At 41.8% G+C, this 22,250-nt stretch overlaps 1 protein-coding gene across 2 annotated transcripts in view; it reads right to left on the bottom strand.

Annotated features, from left to right (window-relative positions):
• The window catches only part of faf1 (Fas (TNFRSF6) associated factor 1), a 383,193-nt gene that overhangs the window by 67,601 nt on the left and 293,342 nt on the right, over nucleotides 1-22,250 (bottom strand). For both annotated transcript variants that reach the window (XM_078561145.1, XM_078561146.1), the window contains exons 16-17: nucleotides 6,811-6,891; nucleotides 4,243-4,320 (exon numbers count right to left, since the gene is read on the bottom strand). In XM_078561145.1, the coding sequence (XP_078417271.1) occupies nucleotides 4,243-4,320; nucleotides 6,811-6,891 (159 nt within the window). The remainder of the gene's footprint in view (nucleotides 1-4,242; nucleotides 4,321-6,810; nucleotides 6,892-22,250) is intronic.

Raw genomic sequence — 22,250 nt, 5'->3', positions numbered from 1 at the left:
TGCACCTCTGCTTATGAACAGATGGTGAGAAAAATAAAGGAATTCAGTTTGCCTCCCTCCCCTGTCCGTAACACAGAAAATGAGGTGTGAGGAGGTGTACTCAAGGTAGCTGTGGGAATCTGTACACTTGTGATGAATATTAGTCAATAGCCTATCCCCAGAAATGGAAAGAGAGAAGTCAAGGAAGGGAAGGGAAGAGTCAGAGATGGACCAGTTGAAGGAGAGGGAAAGGTGAAAATCGAAAACAAAATCAGTGAAATTTTCTAGTTCAGGGTGAGAGCAGAAGCAGCACTAATGTACCAGAAAAAGAGGTAAGAGAGGGGGGACTGCATAGGACTGGAACAAAGAAAGCTGCAGATTTCTCACAAAAAGGCAGACATAGCTAGGACCCATGAAGATAACCATAGCAACACATTTTACTTGGAGCAAGTTGAAGAAGAAGTTGTTCAACATGAAAACAAGTTCAGCAAGGTGGCAGGGAATGGTGGTGGATGGGAATTGGTTGGGCCTCCGTTCAAGGGAGAAGCAAAGAGCTTTCAGGCTGTCCTGTTGGGGAATGGAGGTGTAGAAGGATTGGCTGACTATGATGAAAAGACGACGGTTGGGGCCAGGTAACTGGAAATTGTTGAAGTGACATAGAGCATAGAACAGTCATAGATGCATGTAGGATGAGTTTTGATTTATGGGGCACTGGCACCAGTACTGGGGAAAGAGGGAATTGTACCATTGGGAAGACCTTCACTTTAACTATGGTGGGACCATGTCCTGTCAAATTGTATAACTAGGGTTGTACAGAGGGCATTAAACTAAATAATGGTGGGGGTGGGGTAAGAGGGTTTACTTGTGGGGAGAGTTAGAAAGTTGATGAAAAATGACAAGCCAATAGTGCAGGGTTGTGATATGGAAAATGACAACCAGGGTGTGACAAAAAAGGGCACAGTACAAACATAAGTGTGCACCAGCAAATAGTGTATGGAAAATTGGTAAAAAGGCAGAATTGAAGGCTCTTTATTTGAATGCACACAGCATTCATAATAACATGGATAAATTGATAGCACAAATTGAAATAAATGGGAATGATATGATAGCCATCACCGAGGTGGGGTTGCAAGGTGACCAAGGCTGATAACTGAATATTCAAGGGTAATTGATATTTTGGAAAGATAATAAGAAGGGAAAGTGGGTAGGGAAGCTCTGTTAACAAAGGATGAGATCAGTCCAATAGTGAGAAACTATCTTGGCTCAGAAGATCAAAATGCGTAATCAGTTTGGACAGAGGTAAAAGAAATAACAAGGGAAAGAAGCATTTGTACAAGGCACGTTAGGAGTGTGATGGAATGTCCTCCAATTGCCTGGATGAGTGCAGCTCCAACAACACTCAAGAAGCTTGATACCATCCAGGACGAAGCAGTCCGCTTGATTGGCACCCCATCCACAAACATTCACTCCCTCCAGCACCGATGTACAGTGGCAGTAGTGTGTACCATCTACAAGATGCACTGTAGGAGCTCAGCAATCCTCCTTAGACAGCAACTTTCAAACCCAAGACCACACCGTCTAGAAGGACATGGACAGCAGACACATTGGAACACCACCGCCTGGAAGTTCCCGTCCAAATTACTCACCATTCTGACTTGGAAATATATCGTCATGCCTTTACTGTTGCTGGGTCAAACACCTGGAACTCCCTCCCTAATAGCACTGTGGGTGTATCTACACCACATGGACTGTAGTGGTTCACCACCATCTTCTCAAGGGCAATTAGGGAATAGGTAATAAATGCTGGCCTAGCCAGTGATGCCCACATACCAAAATCAGTCTGCAAAGGGATATAGATCGGTTCAGTGAGTGGGCAAAAATATGGTAGATGGGGTATGATGTGGGGAAATGTGAGTTTGCCCACTTTAGCAGGAGGAATAGAAAAGCAGAATATTATTTAAATGGAGACAGATTGCAGAACTCTGCAGTGCAGAGGGATCTGGGTGCTTCCCAAATGAATCACAAAAAATTAGCATGCAGTAAGTAATTAGGAAGGCAAATGGGATGTTAGCTTTTTTGCATGGGGGAATGGAAATCCCTACAACTCTATAGGATATTGGTGAGATCGCACCTAAGTTTTGGTCTACTTATTTAAGGAGGAATATACTTGCACTGGAGGCAGTTCAAAGGTTTACTAGGCTGACTTCTGGGGCGAAAGAGTTGTCTTATGAGGAAAGGTTGAGCAGGTTAGACCTATACTCATTGGAATTTAGAAAAATGAGAGGTAATCTTATTGAAACATAAGATCGTGAGGGAGTTTGACAGGGTAGATGTTGAGAGGCTGTTTCCCCTCATGGGGTAATTTGGAACTAGGGGGCACAGTTTCAAAATAAGGGGTCGCCCATTTAAGACAGAGATGTGGATGAATTTTTTAGAGGGTTGTTCATCTTTGGGATTCTCTGCCTCAGACAGCAGTGGAGGCTGGGTCATTGAATATATTCAAGGCTGAGTGGGCAGGTTTTTGATCCAAAAAGGAGTCAAGGGTTATGGGGACTCAGGCAGGAAAGTGCAGTGAGGCCACAATCAGATCAGCCATGATCTTAGTTAATAGTGGACCATGCTCAAAGGGCCAAATTGCTTATTCCTGCTCCTTTTTCTTATGGTCTTATGTCCAGGGAGAGGTAGGAGGAAGTGTCAGAGCAATGGTGTTAAGCTTCTGCCAGGTAGAGGTCTGAAGACCAGGCAACATCGTCACCCTTGTCAGCAGGTTTGATGATGAACGTTATCCCTGGGGAAAATAAGTGACTGCCACTTGCTGGTTCATTCCCCAGGGCAATGTCTTGACCAATCAGTCAAGCTGCCTGTTTAAATTTCAATCAATGCTTGGCAGTTAACTGCCAGTCACAATCAACTGTGCATTCTCCAAGGCAACACCTCTACCAATCAGAGTCCACTTGCCAACCAATCAGCACTTTCTTCTCATACAGTATAAATATGTTGTTTCCACTGATATTGGTATTTTCTTGAGAATTATCCTGATGGGTTCAAGACAAAAAGCTTCGACAAAAATCTCTTTTTTCAGCAATAATTTCTGTTTATTTTTTTAAATTTAAAAATACACACTCATCTTCTGCAGCTATGCCCTCAGTCTCCTCAGTTTGAATCCTCAATGCAGCCTATATTGTTTATCGCTCCACCTGCATCCATGTCTATGTCATTTCCTTAGTTTGAACTTATTGAAGATGGTGCCTGAGCCCATTAGTGTTCAACTCTCTAATCTGTTGTTGGGTATCTTCCCACTCCCATCAGCTCTGGTGTCCCACAAGGGTCATACCTTAGCCCTCTTCTATTTCGCATTCACATGAACCCCCTTGATGACATCATCCAAAGTGTGTAAGTTTTCACACATACTCTGATGACACTTGGTTCTACCTCACCACTGTCTCTCTCAGCTCTTCTACTGTTGTTAAATTATCAGAATGCTTACCAAGCATCCAGTACTGGATAAGCAGACATTCCCACATTCTATCCTCCATAAATTTGGGGTCATCCAAAATCTGCTACCTGTGTCTTAACCTGCAGCAAGTATTATCACTCCTGTGCCCGCTTGCCAATCAAGCAATGCCTTTATTTTAAAATTCTCATCCCTATTTTCAAATCACTCCATGGTCTTGCCTCTCCCAATCTCTGCAATCTCCCCCAACCCAACAACCCTCCAAGATATATTTTCTAATTCTGACGTTTTGTGCATTACCAATTGTAACTGCTCCATCATTGGTGGCCTTGCCTTCAATTGCCTACATCCCAGTTTCTGGAATTCCCTCAGTACACCTCTCTACTTTGATTTCTTCATCGAAAACACTTAGAACATACCTCCTCGACCAAGCTTTAGGTTATTTGACCTAATATCTTATGTGCCACAGTGTCATACTTTGTTTTATAATGTTCCTGTGAAGTGCCTTGGGATGTTTAATTACAATAAGATGCTATACAAATATAAGTTGTTTTCGCTGTAAAATGGATGGAGATGCAACTATTAATCCATGTTATTTCAGCTCCGTCTATTGCGCACAGTAACTTCTCCAAACCACTTTCCCATGATGGAGGAAAGGACCCTCATTGTTTAAGCAAAAATATGTTAAAAATTACAATTAAGTTTTTGAAGCAGTACTGATGGTGAGACCGCCTTAGTGAAGTCTGCAAACAGTGCAAAGTACTGAGAACACAAATATATCAAATGATTCAGCTAATATAAAGTCTTACCTCACGTTCTTCTTCTTGTTCTTTTCTAATCTGTTCTTGACGCACCTGCTCTGCTATTTCTCTTTCCTGTGCTTCTCTCTGATTTATATTTAAAAAATTGGCATTTGAACACATGATATTAAATGCAATTTAAAAAAACACTTTAACAAAGTAGTTAAAGAGCAGTTTTATCTTTTCAAATTCTATTTCTGACTAATAGACCACAAAAGGTACAAGTATTCCTTGATAACATTTTAAATTTATTCAATATGTGTGCATTTCTAATAGAAAAGATAAAAGTGTCCTCTTGATTGCACCGTGTGTTTGAAAGACGTGCTAAAAAAATTGCTAAAACAGTGGGGGGTTACTTTCATTAAAGCCAGACAACATGAACAACTTTTATTTTTATACTACCCTAAGATCGTAAAAGGTCTCAAGGTGATTCACAAGAGCATTATCAAATAAACTGTGACATTGAGTCACATATTTGGACTACTGACCAAATGCTTGGTCAAAGAGGTAGGTTTTGAGGAGTGCCTCGACACAGAGAGTTCAAGAGGTTTAAGAGAGAGAATTCCAGACCTTTGGGCCAAGGCAGTTGAAGGCACGGCTGCCAATGGTGGAGAGATTAAAATCAGGATGCTTAAGAGGCCAAAACTGGAGGATTGCAGATATCTGGGGGTTGTAGAAAGTTAAGCAATAGGAAGGGGTAAAGCCATGGAGGGATTTGAAAACAAGGATGAGAAATTAAATTTAAAAAGAAAAGAGGCATTTCTGGACTTGAAGCCAATATAGGTCAGTGAGCACAGGGGTGATGGGCAAATGGGACTTGGAACATTATTTACCTTTACTGCGTCATGGACAATTTACTTTGGATGCAACCAATCTGCCAACTTTATGGACAATTCCGACACTGCTGCAGGAACATTTCCTAGTTGGCAGCCATGTCAACGTTCAGGTATGTAAATGGTTTAGAAAAATTTCTTTGGAGCTCATTTTCAACCCAGTCAGAAGCCAATTTTTCCTGTGTAGATATTTCCTCCAAAATGAATGGTGAAATATGGGACACTGAGGAAAACAAATAAATAATCTACTTTTAACGTTGAATAAGATTTAGAAAATATAGAATAGGGCACACACAGGCATCAAAAAAGGATAACATATCGTGGTCACAGTCATCCAGAATGTCTTTGATCAAGGCAGTCTAAGTTGAGAAGGAGGAATGGAAGTCAGGTTGAAGGGATTCATAACAAAGGGTGAAGAGGGAGCTGGACATAGAGTTGGGGTAGAGATGCTGCTTTCCGGAAGCTGAAAGGTAAAGGAAGTTGGAAACTAACTGGCAGTTTGACAGGACACAGGACTTCAGAGTAAATCTGTGTGTTGTCATTTTATAGAAGTTAAGATCGAAGTAGCTATTACCGAATATGAGGGTTTATTTCAGTGATAGCCCAGGAAGACTGGAATAATTGCTGAACCTATCAGTAGTTTAAGGTTTTATATATAACCCTGAAGTCTTTTTAATGGTCCCCTCATATCTTGTTCATTAATTGAAATACAATAAATCTAAGTTGCCGCATCATTCACTGTTTTGGTGGAATTTTGAAACGAACAATAAAAATTTTTTTCACCCAGAGGGTGGTTGGAGTAAGGAATAAACTTCCTGAGAGGGTGGTGGAGGCAGGTTCGATCCAGGTATTCAAAAGGGAATTGCATTTCTATCTGAAAAGAAAGAATGTGCATGGTTACAGGGATATGGCAGGGTACTGGGATTTGGTAGAATGCTCTTTCAGAGAGCCAGTGCAGACTCGATGGGCTGAATGGCCTCCTTCTACATTGTAAAGATTCTGTGATTCTGTGACTAAAGCTGCAAAGATTTCTACACATTCTTGGATCAGGAGCACTAAATCACAAGTCATATGGTCAAACGCACAAACATTAAAATGTTTGTTCCAAAATCCATTGTACTCAATTAAAATTGGATCAAAATGAAAGGGTTTTTCTGTTTGTGTTTAAACAAGGAACCAAATTGGAACTTCTATTTTTTTTGATTCAAAATTACCCTTTATATCTGTTTCTGCACCCCAGAAAAAAATTGAGTGAAAATGTTGAAAATATCAAAGTGGTCTTTCAAAAATACATGGTGTTTATTCATTCTTGGGATGTCAGCATCACTGACCAGGCCAGCATTTATTCTCCATTCTTAAATGCTGGCCTTGCTAGTGATGCTCACATTCTAAGAATGAATAATAAAATTATTTATTTTTAAAAGACCTGTCTTACATTTTCTAAACAGGTTTTTAGTTGTTATATAAATCTTTCTCAACAACATATTTCAAAGCCTTTTTTGATAAATTGTGAAGTGAGTTTAACAAGGAGCAACTTAGTAAAACTCTGTAACTGGGCACTCTGACTGATGGTCTTATATTATGCTACTAGAAATACTAAGCCACATTTCCCCTGGTACAATAAATATTGCTCCATCATGGAGGTCAACCTGACATTTTTTTTAAAAATGAAGATTTTAATTCTAGTTGAAATGTAACCCTACCAGATACCATTAAAATGGATAATAAACAGACATGAACAAACCTTAGCTCGATCTGCTTCTAGAGAAACTCTGTACGCCTCATCCTGTTCTCGTTTCACCCTTTCTCTTGCTTCACGTTCATCCTTATAAAAGTAACACATTGAACAAAATTAGTGGTAACCAATGAATAACTTTATTTAAAATCCTTCATCGGGTTTCATAACACAAGGTGCTCCCTCTAACTTCAGCTTGTTTTGTGCAGCTGGCTGGTCGGCTTCTATGGTGCCTTCAAAATTGACTCGCCACTATGCATGCACGCATTTTAAAGGCAACGTTGTTTGTTCATGGCCTGTTTGTCCCATGCTGAGCACATTCTCAATTGCTAGGGGGGAGCATTGATACTATGGGTCTGCCTTGTACTGAGATTTGTGAACAATTTAATCTCTAAATTTGCTGGTACTTTTCAATGATTACACATAAGACAATATATTACACTATATTCACTATTAATTGACATAACTAGAATTACACAGCATTTATTTGGATGAAATTAATGTAAAAATATCCATATAGCTTTAAATGTCCTTCAGTGCTTCTGTCCAGGAAGCATCCAGCTTCACTCTGGCTGAATATGAAATGCCAAGAAATACCCTGGAAATTGTGTTGTCTCAGTTGTCGATGCAATTAATGGCCTTAACGGTTCATTGGAATCATAAATTATGGAAAATACAATAGGATTCCACTAAAACAAAATGCTGGCAACGAAAAGCAGAGAGAAGGCATATTTCGTTTGAAGTGCATATGTTTCTTATGGTAGCATTCCAAATAAAACTTAACCAGGTGTTCCACAAATTACCTCCAACAATGGTGGCTTCCCATTAGAATATAAAATGTAGAAGATGACCATTTTGGTACATCAATCCCACTACCTCCCCAACTGTACCCGCACCCACCCAACCCACCACCAAGACTCTGCAATTTACCAAATCCAATTAATCTCATGAGAGAGATGACCAACCTTAAAAAAAGTGGTTTATCGATTAAGTTCTATCCAATCCTGAAAACAATCAGCATTATGACAAATTCAATATTGTTCAGTCACCAACCTGCTACGCAGGTACCAAGTCAAAGATAGTACAATTTCAAATAAAAACAATTCTCCACCTTGCTCTCACGCTGACCTCCCTGTGCTCAGCCTCCTGCAGTGTTCCAACGAAGCTCAATGTAAGCTCGAGAAACAGTACCTCACCTCATCTTTCAATTAGGCACTTTACAGACTTCTGGATTCAACATTGAGTTCAACAATTTCAGACCGTAATCTCTGTCCCCATGTGGTTTCCATTCTCCTTGCAGGCTTTTCTCTGGTTTTTGCTTTTGGATGGCAGCTGTTCATCATTCTGCCATTCACACCTCCTCTAGGCACATCTTTTGTTTCTTTACTTGTCCTATTACCACTCCCTTTGACCTTGCACCACAACTCTTTTGTCATTTAACCTCCCGTCTTCCATTCTATCACAGGTGCTCCCATTGTTCCTTTTCCCACCCTTTCCCTCTCTCATTTGCTTCTAACATTTGTAACTTTTCACAGTTTTGAAGGTCATCAACTTGAAGCATTAAATTTGTTTCTCTTTCCATGGATGCTGTCCGATGTGCTGGGTATTTCCAACATTTCCTGTTTTTATTTCAGATTTTCAACATCTATAGTATTTTATTTTTGTACATTAAAAACAATTCCATAACTCACTCTTGGTCTTAATATATTGTAAACTAACTGTTGTCTTTTTTTGTTCACAGAACAAGAGGATATTAGCAACAACCAAGCATGAAGAGGAAATACCACTGGAAGATAAATCTTACAATAAAGCCACCCCTTAGTGATGGTATAATTAATTTGAAAGACAGTTTCAAAGATAACAGTGGATATTTTTCAATGATTTTAAACAAGCTGGATAATCATAATTTCTTATTTTGCTTTATCATCGGCTTTAATTTAATGTAATGGAGTGAAATTATTTTAGCCCAATTTGCAACAGTAAATCATATTTTTGTCCTCCATTTCCAGTGCACAAAAAGGCACCTACAAATTGTTTCCGACAAAAGAGAGTAACATTAGGACTTGAACATGGAACTAAAGACCACAAACTACTGTATCAAGGAAACTCGTGATTTCAGCTCCTTAAAGGTGGGGATTAACAATTTTCTAAAATTTCAAAAATAGATACCTCAAGCCTACAGCCAAGTGCCACAGTTTCTTGCCAGGCCCTTTTGGCTCAAGAACCCAGTAGTTGCCAACCACAAGTATTTCAAGGCTCCTAGCATAAGCAACCACAGCCATACATTACTGAAATCAATTCTGAGAGACAGGATAAACTGTCACTTAGAAAGGCGCGGATTGGTCAGGGATAGTTGGCATGGTTTTGTTAGGGGAAAATCATGTCTTACTAACTTAATCTAATTTTTTGAGGAAGTAACAAGGAGGATTGATGAGGGTAGAGCAGTGGATGTTGTCCACATGGCATTTGGCAAGGACCCACATGGCAGACTGGTCAGAAAAGTGAGATCCAATGGGATACAGGGGAAGGCGGTGAGTTGGATCCAAAATTGGCTCAATGATAGGAAACAAAGGGTAATGGTTGATGGATGCTTTTGTGGATGGAAAGCAGTTTCCAGTGGTGCTCCACAGGGCTCAGTGTTAGGGCCCTTGATGTTTGTCGTATATGTTAATGATTTGGACTTAAATGTGGGAGGTATGATTGGAAAATTTGCAGATGACACAAAAATTGGCCATATAATTGATAATGAAGAGGATAGCTATTGTCTCCAGAATGATATTAATGGTTTGGTTGAGTGGATGGAAAAGTGGCAAATGGAATTCAATCTAGAAAAGAGACAGGTAATGCATTTGGGGAGAGCAAACAAAGCAAGGGAATATTCAATAAATGGGAAGATATTGAGAGGGTTCGAGAAAGTGAGAGACATTGGAGTGCATGTCCACAGGTTCCCTGAAGGTGGCAGGACAGGTGGGTAAGTTGGTAAAGAAAACATATGGAATGCTTTCCTTTACTGGATGAGGTATTGAATACAAAAGCAGGGATATAATGATGGAATTGTATAAAATGCTGGTTAGGCCACAGCTGGAATTTTGTGTACTGTTCTGATCACCACATTACAGAAAGGACATAATTTCTCTGGGGAGAGTACAGAGGAGATTTACAAGAATGTTGTCAGGGCTTGAAAATTGCAGCTGTGAAGAAAGATTGGACAGGCTAGAGTTGTTTTTCTTAGAAGAGGAGGCTGAAGTGTGATCTAATTGAAGTGTACAAAATTATGAGGGGCCTAGAAAGGGCAGACAAGAGAAACCTGTTTTTCCTAGCTTAGGAGGCATAGATTTAAGGTGATTGGTAGAAGGACTAGACGGGACATGAGGAAAAGCTTTTATACCCAGAGGGTGGTGGGTTTCTGGAATTCACTGCCTAAATTGGTGGTTGAGGCTGAAACGTTCAACTCATTTAAAAGGTACCTGAAGTGCTGTAACCTGGAAGGCTACAGGCCAGGTGCTGGAAAGATTAAAGATTAAAATGGGCAGCCAGTTTCTTTTTTGGCCGGCACAGACACAACGGCCTGAATGGTCTCTTTTTGTGCAGTAACATTTCTATGGTACACCAGAATTTGCTGAGGTCATTTGGAGAGCATTACATAGAAGTAATAGAAGTAGCAAACCTTCTTATTAGGTAGAATGGATTGACACTTGGGTAAGAAATTAATTGAAGGGAATTATTTTGTTGGAAATTAAATTCATTGCCGTAATCAGATTTGGCACTTTGGCCTACAGTGTGGTTTTATAGCAGGTTCTGAGTTCCATTGTCAGTATGTCATTGATATAAAAGCTGAATGGACTCAAATTTCTCTAATGCAGAATTAAGGGAGTGGTGAAAGATGCAGAGGCTGATGTAGCCTTTCAGGGCACGGGAATGAGCGGATCACCAGAATCACTCTGCAATTAACTCATCCCTTCCACCTCTTGCTGCAAGGTGTTATTAAGGTAGCCCTCCATCTGTTGCTGTTTCCTAACCCAGACCTGTCCAAACATCCGACCTCTGCTTCAGCAGCCTGATATTATGCATATTATCCTGGTGGTCCCATGATTTTGATTATACCTGCATTACTCAGGCATGGTGGGGTGGGTGTCTCATGGGTCATTTATATAAGGGGTATCCTTTGTCCCTCAGCAGCCATTTTGCAATGCTGTTAGAAGGACTGAATTTGGGTGGAAGGCCGAGTGTTTTAGCATAAAAGCATTGCGGCAACTGCTTGGGTATCTTGCACAAATTTACGCAATCCTGTTTCTATGATTGGAACTAACTGGATATTAATGAAGTGCTGTCATTTCCTATTCATTAATGCAACTGGTTGATGCTCTGGTACTCAGATAGTTATACATGCAGCCAGTGGCACCCTGGACATGAGATGCCAGCCATTGTTGCAAAATCCCTGAGCTCTCTCCTGTTGACTGTTATGGTCAATAGGGAAGATGATGTGCTGGTTAGGCCTGGCAAACAAGTGATCTGCTTTTTGCAACTGTGTGCTGCAGACTGGGGGAGGTGGGAGATGTCATTGCAGCAGGTTGGAAGGTGCCAGTGGCGAAGAAATTAAGGGTTGTGCTGACTTTTTAAACCATTGGTAATGCATTTGGTTCAGCAGGCAGTAGGTCCTGTTGCAAGAGGCTGAAACAGCTTGCCTGGAAAAGCACAGCCTCCTGATGTGTTGCTCTTTAAATGGATCCAAGAAATTAAATTTTGACATGGGATTAGGGGTAGTGTATTGTTGAGATGGATAGAAAACTGGTTGGCAGACAGGAAACAAAGAGTAGGAATAAACAGGTCTTTTTCCGAATAGCAGGCAGTGACTAATGGGGTACCGTAGGGATCGGTGCTGGGACCCCAGTTATTCACAATATATATTGATTTAGATGAGGGAATTAAATGTAATATCTCCAAATTTGCAGATGACACAAAGCTGGGTGGGAAGGTGAGCTGTGAGGAGGATGCAGAGATGCTTCAGCATGATTTGGACAAGCTGAGTGAGTGGGCAAATGCATGGCAGATGCAGTATAATGTGGATAAATGTGAGGTTAACAAAAACAGGAAGGCAGATTATCTGAATGGCTATAAATTGAGAGAGGGGAACGTGCAACGAGACCTGGGTGTCTTTGTACACCAGTCACTGAAGGTAAGCCTGCAGGTGCAGCAGGTGGTAAAGAAGGAAAATGGTATGTTGGCCTTCATAGCCAGAGGATTCGAGTACAGGAACAGGGATGCCTTGCTGCAATTGTACAGGGCCTTGGTGAGACCACACCTGGAATATTGTGTGCAGTTTTGGTCTCCTTATCTGAGGAAGGATGTACTTGCTATAGAGGGAGTGCAGCAAAGGTTTACCCGATTGATTCCTGGGACGGCGGAACTGAAATATGAGGAGAGATTGAGTCGATTAGGATTATATTTGCTGGAGGTCAAAAGAATGAGGGGGGGATCTCATAGAAACCTATAAAATTCTAACAGGACTAGACAGGGTAGATGCAGGAAGGATGTTCCCGATAGTGGGGGAGTCCAGAACCAGGGGTCACAGTCTGAGGATATGGGGTAGACCATTTAGGACTGAGATGAGGAGAAATTTCTTCACCCAGAGCGTGGTGAGCCTGTGGAATTCGTTACCACAGAAAGTAGTTGAGACTAAAACATTGTATGTTTTCAAGGAGTTAGAAATAGCTCTTGGGGCGAAAGGGATCAAAGGGTATGGGGAGAAAGCGGGAGCAGGCTATTGAGTTGGATGATCAGCCATGATCATAATGAATGGCGGAGCAGGCTCAAAGGGCCGAATGGCCTACTCCTGCTCCTAGTTTCTATGACCTGTACAATATATGCTAGGTGTGGCATCCTATGAGTAGCTCCCTTTAGCTGCTGTCTTCCAACAAACCCAGCTGCAATTCCTGCTGGTTCCTGAGGCTGCTGCTGTTCTTGTGCCTCCAACTGTTGCTCCATCCTAACTAAACTGTCAACAATAACACCCACGATAAGCAGATGGAGCTTATTGGGGGTAAAATAAGGCAAAACATATTAGAAAGAATCAATCAGAAATCTGGAAATTGTGGCAATAACTGCTGCTGAGTGCCCTTTAAATACTTCACTGGTAGCTCTGAGGCCAATCCCACTGCAATTTACCATAGTTTGGAGACTTCACAGATCTATTCTTGACACCAAAGCACCTTGAGCAGAAACCCCAATGTGCCCTTTCTCCATCTCGTGACTCACCTACACTTGTCTGCTAGCCAAGAGTTTGAAAACTATTTGTTTCACTTCAGTGGGGTGCTGAACACCCAAGGTGAGACTTTCCTCCACATTATTTACCTGACAAAGAGCATACAGGCTGTTGGTGAAAGCAAGCACACACCTGGGGATCTAATGCTCCATTCAGGTAGCTACTCCTTCCACAGAGATGGAATTCAGCACAAATGCCTGAAACATCACAGTACTCATGCTAAAGACGGACTCCTTCAACATTTCTCCAATAGCGTCCAGTACCTCTGCAAATGCTGACAGAATCTCTCACATTTCCTGTTGTTGTTCCAGAGTATTCCTCTTCATGAAAGACCTGAGGCTCAGTATCTTCATCCAGCTGAGCAAAGCTGGGACTGTCTCTGGCCTCTGAAGGAAATTTCCACTGCTGTTCCTGTCTTTTACACCTACTCCTGTACACTTGTGATGCGAGACTCACCATGCGACAATGTAGTTATCTGCCTTGGGGACCCCACCAATGTATGTGGTATCTGAGCAGTTGGAGGGTGCAGGTGAGTCATGTGACGGTGCTTCCTTGAGTGTGCAACCTCCTTTGAGGATTCCTCAGCCTCCTCCCACATCAACGCCTGCATTGGGTTTTAAGGACCAGTAGAGATGAAGGACATCAATTAGAACTGATTAGGGGAAAGAGTTTAAAGTCGTAATTGTGCAGGTGGCCATATTTCAGTTAATGGTGACAACAATTCAACATGTATGAAGTGTTGCATGCCATGTGGCTGTGTAATATCTAATTCTGTCACCAGGCATCAGGGAGACCTCCATCTCCACTACACCACTCTGCTGATCTCCATGGCCTACACCTTCACGCCCTAGTTGGATGATACCTGGAATACTGTCAACAGTTCTGGCTACCACACCATAGGAAGGATATATTGGCCTTGGAGGGAATGCAGCTTAGATTTACTAGGAGGATACCTGGAATCCAGACATTAAACTACAAGGAGAGATTAAACAACTACTGTTGTTTTGCCTGGAACTCAAAACATTAAGGTTGCTTTGATGAAAGTTTTCAAGATATTAAGGGGAACAAATGGGACAGGCTGTAAGAAACAATTTCTGCTGGTTGGGAGTCTAGAACTAAGGAACATAGCCAAAAAAATTAGAGCCAGAGCTTTCAGGAGTGAAATTAGAAAACGCTTCTTTATGCAAAGGGGGGTAGGAGCTCAGAACTCTTTCACAAATGGCAATTGAGGCAAGATAAAATATTAATTTAAAAACTGATTTATAGATTTTTGTTATCCAAAGGTATTAAGGAATATAGGGCAAAGACAAGTATATGGAGTTAATTTGCAGATCATCCATGTTCGCATTGTATGGAAGTACAGGCTCGAGGGGCTAAACGACCTATTTCTGTTCTTGTGCAGAAAAGACTACGGGCTCTGTGGTACTGAAGACCTGTGCTCCAGAGTTAGTCGCGTCTTTAGCCAAGCTTTTCCAGAGGAGCTACAGTGCAGACATTAGCATAATAATGTGGAGAATTGCCCAAGTTGTTATTGTTATGTTGTTATGACCGGGATGGGAGGAGCATGCAGTTTATCTAGCCCCACTACTCCACAGGTCGCACCATTAGTTTGAAAGTTTAATTCACTCACCAAAATGGCCAATGATTTATCTTTGCTACTGTTAGACCAAGAACGAAAGAAACTACCAGGCTTCTTTCAATAAACTCAAAATTATTGATTTATTATAAAACAAAGCTTTTTTTAAAAAAAACAAGTTGCAAGAAGTGGTTAACACACAATGTGTAATCTGGAAGTGTAACTATCTATCCCTCTTAAAATTCCCCAGTGTGCGCGCACACACATGTACACGTGAACACACACACACACACACACACACACAAAGGACAAACGGATAGAGTCTCTGCACAGATGGGTGGTTAAAGGAAAGACTTTATAAAACAAGTGATAAAGATGGCAGGGTTTTGATGCCATCAATCTGGAGCTCCCTTGTGTGAAAGCAGATCACTTGTCCCAGTAAATGCCAGGATGTTCTCATCAACACAGCTTTGGCGTGGAGCAGAATACAGCCAGATTAATTCTTCTTGTCTCAGCCTCTCAGGTTTCCAAAGACAGACAAGTTCCACTGAGATAGAGGATTTCAGTGGTACCACTTCATTTTAAGCAAGGCAAAGAAAGTGCGAGCTGGGCAGCTTCACTTTCTCAGTTCATTCCTAACCGAGTTTAAAAAAAAAAGTACAAAATTTAAGGCTTCTCCATCAGGTGATTCTCAGTAAATCTCCAGGCCTTTGCCTTTAAACCAGTTTTTTCCTCCCATCAGTTACAATGATTGCAGTTCAAGAAGCAAAGAGCTCTCCCGGCTCAAGTGCTATGCTGGTCAGCTGATTTCTCAGAAAAGGCATGCTTGTTCCAAGGTGAACTTATAATCTTCCAAAAAAAATCCCAGTGTCCAAATCATGCACTGTCCTTACAAATTTTAAAAGAAAATACAGTTCTAGAAGATATGGTTCTAACACTGTCCACAAAAATCAGGCCAAATCCAATCTGGCCAATTATGCCGTATCAGTCTACTCTCAATTGTCAATGAAGGTGTTGTTGACAGTGAGACAACCTGCTCAATGATGCTCAGTTTGGGTTCTGCCAGGGCCACTCAGCTCTAGACTTCATTACCGGCTTGGTCCACATATGGACAAAAGTGCTGAGGCAAGAGTAACTGCCCTCGACACCAAAGCAGCATTTGACCAACCGTGGCATCAACCATCTTAAACATTTGCTTCCTCCACCATCAGCACACAGCAGCAGCAGTTGTACCATCCACGTGATGCGCTGGGGCAACTTGCTAAGGCTGCTTTGCAGCATCTTCCAACTCCTGACTTCTACCACCTAGAACAGGGAATCAGCAACGCTTTTTTACCTGAAGAGCCTTTTTGGAAAAAAAAACTGCTTAAAATAAAAACTGAGAATTGCAAGATAAAGATTTCTCATTTCTAAACCAAATATTTGGCAAAATGCCAAGTGTGTCTGGTAGGATGCATAATTTGTATATATAATAAATAAAATACACGAATTTATGTATCCATAGAAAGAAAATGAAATGAAATAGACGTAACTCTGAATTATTGTGCTTTTCACTGACAAAGTTATAGATCAAAAAAAGTTATCATCTTTAAAACAAACTTTATCTTAAGATGTGTAGAATTAGGAACTCTTTTTGGATATTGATTCTCATGATAAAAAACAGCTTCTAATAGCACATTCATAATGATTTAATGTTTCAGCCTCATTGGAAACAATAATGGTTGCAACCATAAAGCCTGTTCTGTAAACACTGTGTAGCTATACCTCTCAAACAGGTTTATTTAGAGCATGATGATGTTCATTGTAAAAATAATCATTTGAAACTATGAAGTGCGGCAGAATGATTAGATTTTTATCCCCACAGTGAAAATAGGGCTCTTATGTTGCCTGGTTTAACTTTATTCAGGCTTTTCTCATGTTAATGCAATCCAAGTAGAAAAGGCTGGGAACTGCGAAAACAGAGAATCTTGAGTGCAAGTGGAATGCTTTGAGAAGATGGAAAGGCAACAGTTGTGGAAGCTGACTGTGAGGGAAGGATATGAGATGGCAATAAAATGAGATGAGTGTCAATGATGGTTTTCAGATAGGGATGCAAGGAGGTGCCTCGAGAGAGGAATGGATGGAGTTGCAAGGTGTGCTGATCTGAGTTTTGTGTTGGAGAATGTTGGGGAATTCAAAATGTGGGGTTGCCACTTGAATTTGGGACACCACTCACCATTCCTGCCCTGATGAGGATACTGAACCTAATATGGCACTGTATCCATGTGCAAGGCATTACACTCCTCTCGCTCAACTCCTCAGCCACTTCGAGCCACGGCAGCTTGGCTTCAGAGACTGGCCAGTGTTTGTCTACAGACCTTTGCAGCCCACACCGTGATTTCCAGGGATGCCTCAGAACATTTAGGGGCAGCGTTCCCACATTGAACTTTCATCATTATACTTGCTATCACTTTCCTAGTAGTTCACTAATGGATGCATTCTAACCCCTGTCTGGGTCACTTTAAATAGAGAGCCTTTGACTGTCAAGTGTGGGTCATCATCATGGTTGCCTGCTCCAATTGGTCAGGAAACCCTGCACTGAGATGATAATGAAGTGGCTGAGTTAAAAAGCCACTGCAATGCCCGCTCCAGCAAATTTCAAGTCAACAATGCGATGCCAGCCTCTCCCGCTGCAAGCAGGTCCAAATGTAAAAATTCTGGTTATGATGCCAACTTCCACACACATTCTGATGACACATGTTCTACTAGTTTTGCAATGGGCTCTGTACATTTGTGCTCCATGTCTGAAATCCATTCTTGGGTGAGCCGCCAGCTCCGTACATATGACCCTGAATGCAAATCCACCTTTTCAGGTTGAACCAGACTGTTTGTCTCCTATTTGACCCAAGCTCCTTACCCATATTCTCTCCTTCAATAAGACCATCTACTAGCCCCTTCATTGGACTGCCCAACTCCATTCCTGCCTCAAGCCATTGGCCGTTGAAACACTCATCAATGTCTTGTCACCTTTAGTCAAATATTACTCATCCTTCTTGCTGCTCCATGTTTAAACCTATGTTTCTGCCCCACCACAGCACTGAAATGGCCCGAATCAAAGTCACTCATCACGAGTGCACTATCCCTCCTCATTCTCTGGACCTCTGTAGCCTTTGGCATGTTTGGCCATACCATCCTCTAATGCCTCGCTGAGTGGGACTGCCGTTGCCTGGTTCCACTCTTTTTTATTTGTTCATAGCCAGAGAATTAGTTACAATTTCATCTCATACCCTTACCTCTGGAGCCTGTCAAGGATATATTCTTGTTCCCCTCTTATTACTCATTTACATGCTGCTCCTTGGCGATATCATCCATTTGTACGCTGAAGAGAATCAGGCTCTATGAGACCACTGCCCTTCACGCATTCAAAACCTGTGTTGTCAGTTGACTTATTCAACATCCAGTCCTGAATGAGCTGCAATTTCTTCTAATTAAACGACAACTTGCATTTACATCGAGCCATTTATGTCATAATGGTCAGCTTTCTGTTTCACCTCACCTCTTCCAATGCCTTTCCCAACAGTTAGCCTCCATAAGTCCTGGCCATCAGTGGCTGTTTCTCCGTTGCCTGTATAGATGTCCGTCATCTTCATATCTTGCTTGTAAATGTCCTTGTAGTGGAGGCATGGATGTCCAGCAGGTCATGACCCAGTGACCGGTTCAATGTTTAGAAGGTCTTTGGGGTATATAACCATCACCTATTTGATGAATGTGGCTGAGCCATTGCAGATACAACTGCAGAGTGTATGGGGACAGAATTAGCGCTCACTAGGGCCTCCGAGCTGGTGACCTTGTCCTGTTAAGAGATGCTGAGGGTTTGTCTGAGAAAGCAAAGGTGGAAACTTCAGCCTTTTCTCCTGTCGAGTATATCCTGTCCAGATCTCACTACTGTACAGGAGTGCACGGAGGACACAGAGAGAATACCAAATTGTGAGCCTATCAGGTTACTGTTGCACCACACACTCTTACTTAGCTTCAACATAACAGTTGCAGCTTTTGCAATGCATGTATTCATTTCAGCAACAAATGACAGATTTCTGGTGATTGTGGAACCTAGATATGTGAAGCTATCAACAGCCTCCAGTCTCACGCTGTCAATGCTGATGAATGGCTGTATGGTAAAGTTCTGGGCCATGACATTTGTCTTCCTGATGCTGATGGTCCAGCCAAACTCTACAGGCATAAGTCTGCCCTTTTGCTGGTGAAAGTGTTCCTCAGTCTTGAATGTGTTATGAATTCAATTCATTATGTCCGTGTGCGCTATGAGTTTGCAGTCTATGGACATGGTAACATTTAAGGGACAGGACGTTCCAATGCTGCTACAATGCTTCCAGCCTAGTAACAAGGGTGGGACCCGCTGTGAATGTGTTGATAGGTTCCCCACCTCAATTCAAGGGTCAGTCAATTTGAGTCAGTCAGAGAAGAGCTTCCAGACAGCAACAGTGCTGTGAGCTGGCTGTGCAGGTGAGAGTTAGGAGATGGCCCAGGAGCTGTTTGGTGGCTCCATACTGTGGAAAAGGTTAGGGTTAAAAGAAACCCTGGGAGCCACTGATACAAACATACGAATTAGGAAGAATAGGCCACTTGGCCCCTCGAGCCTGCTCCGCCATTCAATAAGTTCATGGTTGATCTGATTGTAACCTCAACCCCACATTTCCTGCCTACCCAGATAACCTTTCACCCCCTTGTTAATCAAGAATCTATATAGCTCTGCCTTAAAAATATCCAAAGGCCCTGCTTCCACTGCCTTTTGAGGAAGAGAGTTTCAAAGACTCACGGCCCTCAGAGAAAAAATTTCTCCTCATTTCTGTCTTAAATGAGCAGCCCCTTATGTTTAAACCGTGACCTCTAGTCTTAGATTCTCCCAAGAGGAAACATCCTCTCTGCATCCACTCTGTCAAGACTCCTCAGGACCTTCAAGTTTTCAAACAAGTTGCCTCTTACTCTTCCAAACTCCATTAGATACAAGCCTAACCTGTCCAACCTTTCCCCATAAGACTTTCCCCATTCCTGGTATTGGTCTAGTAAACTTTCTCTGAACTGCTTCTAATGCATTTACATCTTTCCTTAAATAAGGAGGCCAGTACTGTACACAGTTCTACAGATGTGGTCTCACCAGCACCCTGTACAACTAGAGCATAACCTCCCTACTTCTGTAATCAATTCCCCTCACAATAAACAGTAATATTCTATTAGCTTTCCTGCTTACTTGCTGTACCTACATACCAGCCTTTTGTGATTCATGCATCAGGATACCAAGATCCCCCAGAATCACAAAAGCTCTGCAATCTCTCACAATTTAGATAATAAGCTTCTTTTTTATTCCTCCTGCCAAAACAGACAATTTCAAGTTTGCCCACAATATACTCCATTTCCCAGCTCTTTGCCTCACTTAAATCTTTGTAGCCTCCATATGTCCTTTTCACAATTTACTTTCCTATCTATCTTTGTGTCGTCAGCAAATTTAGCAGTGATACCTTCAGTCCCTTCCTCCAAGTCATTTATAAAGTTCATTGCAGCTAAGAGTGGGGTCAAGAAAACCTACAAGCAATATTTACTGGGGTAACTGAGAAAGATTGGAGCCCAGGGAAATTCAGGGGCAGTGCCAGCTCAGTGAAGCTAGCTACTTGGTAAAAAACTGAAATTGTACCTGTAATTAGACACTTATGAGCAGTCTCCAGAATCCTGGGGAATGCAGTCTTGGGAAAAGAGATTAAACTACCAGGAGGTGATCAGTCGTTGAGGCAGTCCGAGTTGGAGCGGCTCTGAGGGAGTTCCAAGGCTTGTGGCTTTATACTGAAAGCAGGTATCTTGAATCTACTTCAAACGAAACACTACTGGTCTCAAACCAAACCAGCCTCATGGCCAGGCAATGATCATCTCCAACAAGATAGAATATAACCAGCAAGCCTTGACGTTCAATGGCATTACCATCACTGAATCCCCTACTATCAACATCCTGGAGGTTACCATTGACCAGAAACTGAATTAGCCATATAAATACTGTGGCTACGAGAGCAGGTCAGAGGTTAGGAATCAGTGAACGAGTAACTCACCTCCTGACTCCCCAAAGCCTGTCCACCATCTACAAGGCACAAGTCAGGAGTGCGATGGAATACTCCCCACTTGCCTGGATGAGTGCAGCTCCCACAACACTCAAGAAGCTTGACACCATCCAAGACAAAGCAGCCCACTTGATTGGCACCCCATCCACAAACATTCAATCCCTCCATCACCGACGCACAGCGGCAGCAGTGTGTACCATCTACAAGATGAACTGCAGGAATTCACCAAGGCTCCTTAGACAGCATCTTCCAAACCCACGACCACTACCACTTAGAAGGACAAGGGCTGCAGACGCATGGGGATACCACCACCTGGAAGTTCCCCACCAACACTCTGACTTGGAAATATATCGACATCCCTTCACTGTCGCTGGGTCAAAATCCTGGAACTCCCTTACTAACAGCACTGTGGATGTAGCTACACCACATGGACTGCAGTGGTTCAAGGCAGCTCACCACCACCTTCTCAAGGGCAACTAGGGATGTACAATAAATGCTGGCCCAGCCAGCAAAGCCCACATCCCATGAATGAATGAATGAATTAAAAAAAAAATCCCAGGGTCTGGTCAAGGATTGTAACATAAATTGGGGGCTCGTCCGGATCTTTGATCCATGGACAAATATGAGTATTGATACTTGTAAAGTTGTATAAGATTTCCATGGTGAATTTTAGTATTGTGATTGAAAAGCAAAATGGCTTTGTCAATTGCCAAGGACTTTTCTGAAAAGGGAAGATTTATTCCGGAGTGACTTGCAACAATTAACCAAGGGTAGGCTAATCATATTAGCAGGAAGTTAGAATTAAAAGCAATGGCTAAGAAAGCAGAAATAATAGAGGTAAGAGCACAACATCTGGGATTGAAAGAAGCAAAAGTGAATCCAGACAGTAATTAAATGGAATTAGCTAGGATTCAGTTGCAGATGCAGCAACTTGAGATGGAAAATGAAATGGAAATGTGAAAGCTTGAGTTCAAGTTTCAAAGAGAGAAAGAAATCAGACAGCATGAACTGACTAGAGAAAAGGTTAAGGTATGGAGTGAGAGAGAGCCTAGTCGCACAGATGAGGAATCAAGTCCCATTCCGAGCTTTGATATAACTAAGAATCTTTGTCTATTGCCTGAATTGACTGAAGACAGGGTTGAAAGATATATTATCTCATTTGAAAAGGCAGCTAACCAACTGAAGTGGCCAAAGGACACATGGACCCTCGGTTTGCAATGTGTTTTGGTTGTGAAGGCTATGGATGTGTATTCTAGTATTTCAGAAGAAAAATCTTCATATTATGAGACAGTTAAAGCTGCAGTACTTACTGCTTATGAGCTTGTCTCTGAAGCATATCAGTGGAAAGTTCAGATTTTAAAAGAAAAGACCGAATGGAATGTTTATAGAATTTAATACGGAAAAATAAATTTTGTGGGACCAGTGGTGTCGATCCCTGGAGTTAGAACAAAATTTTGAGAATGTGAGGGAGCTAATGATAATGAAAGAATTCCAAAATAGTATCTTAAAA

Source organism: Cetorhinus maximus, chromosome 17, assembly GCF_964194155.1.
Source record: "Cetorhinus maximus chromosome 17, sCetMax3.hap1.1, whole genome shotgun sequence".
In the NCBI taxonomy this organism is placed as follows: domain Eukaryota; kingdom Metazoa; phylum Chordata; class Chondrichthyes; order Lamniformes; family Cetorhinidae; genus Cetorhinus; species Cetorhinus maximus.
This window is presented reverse-complemented; position numbering and strand designations above follow the sequence as displayed.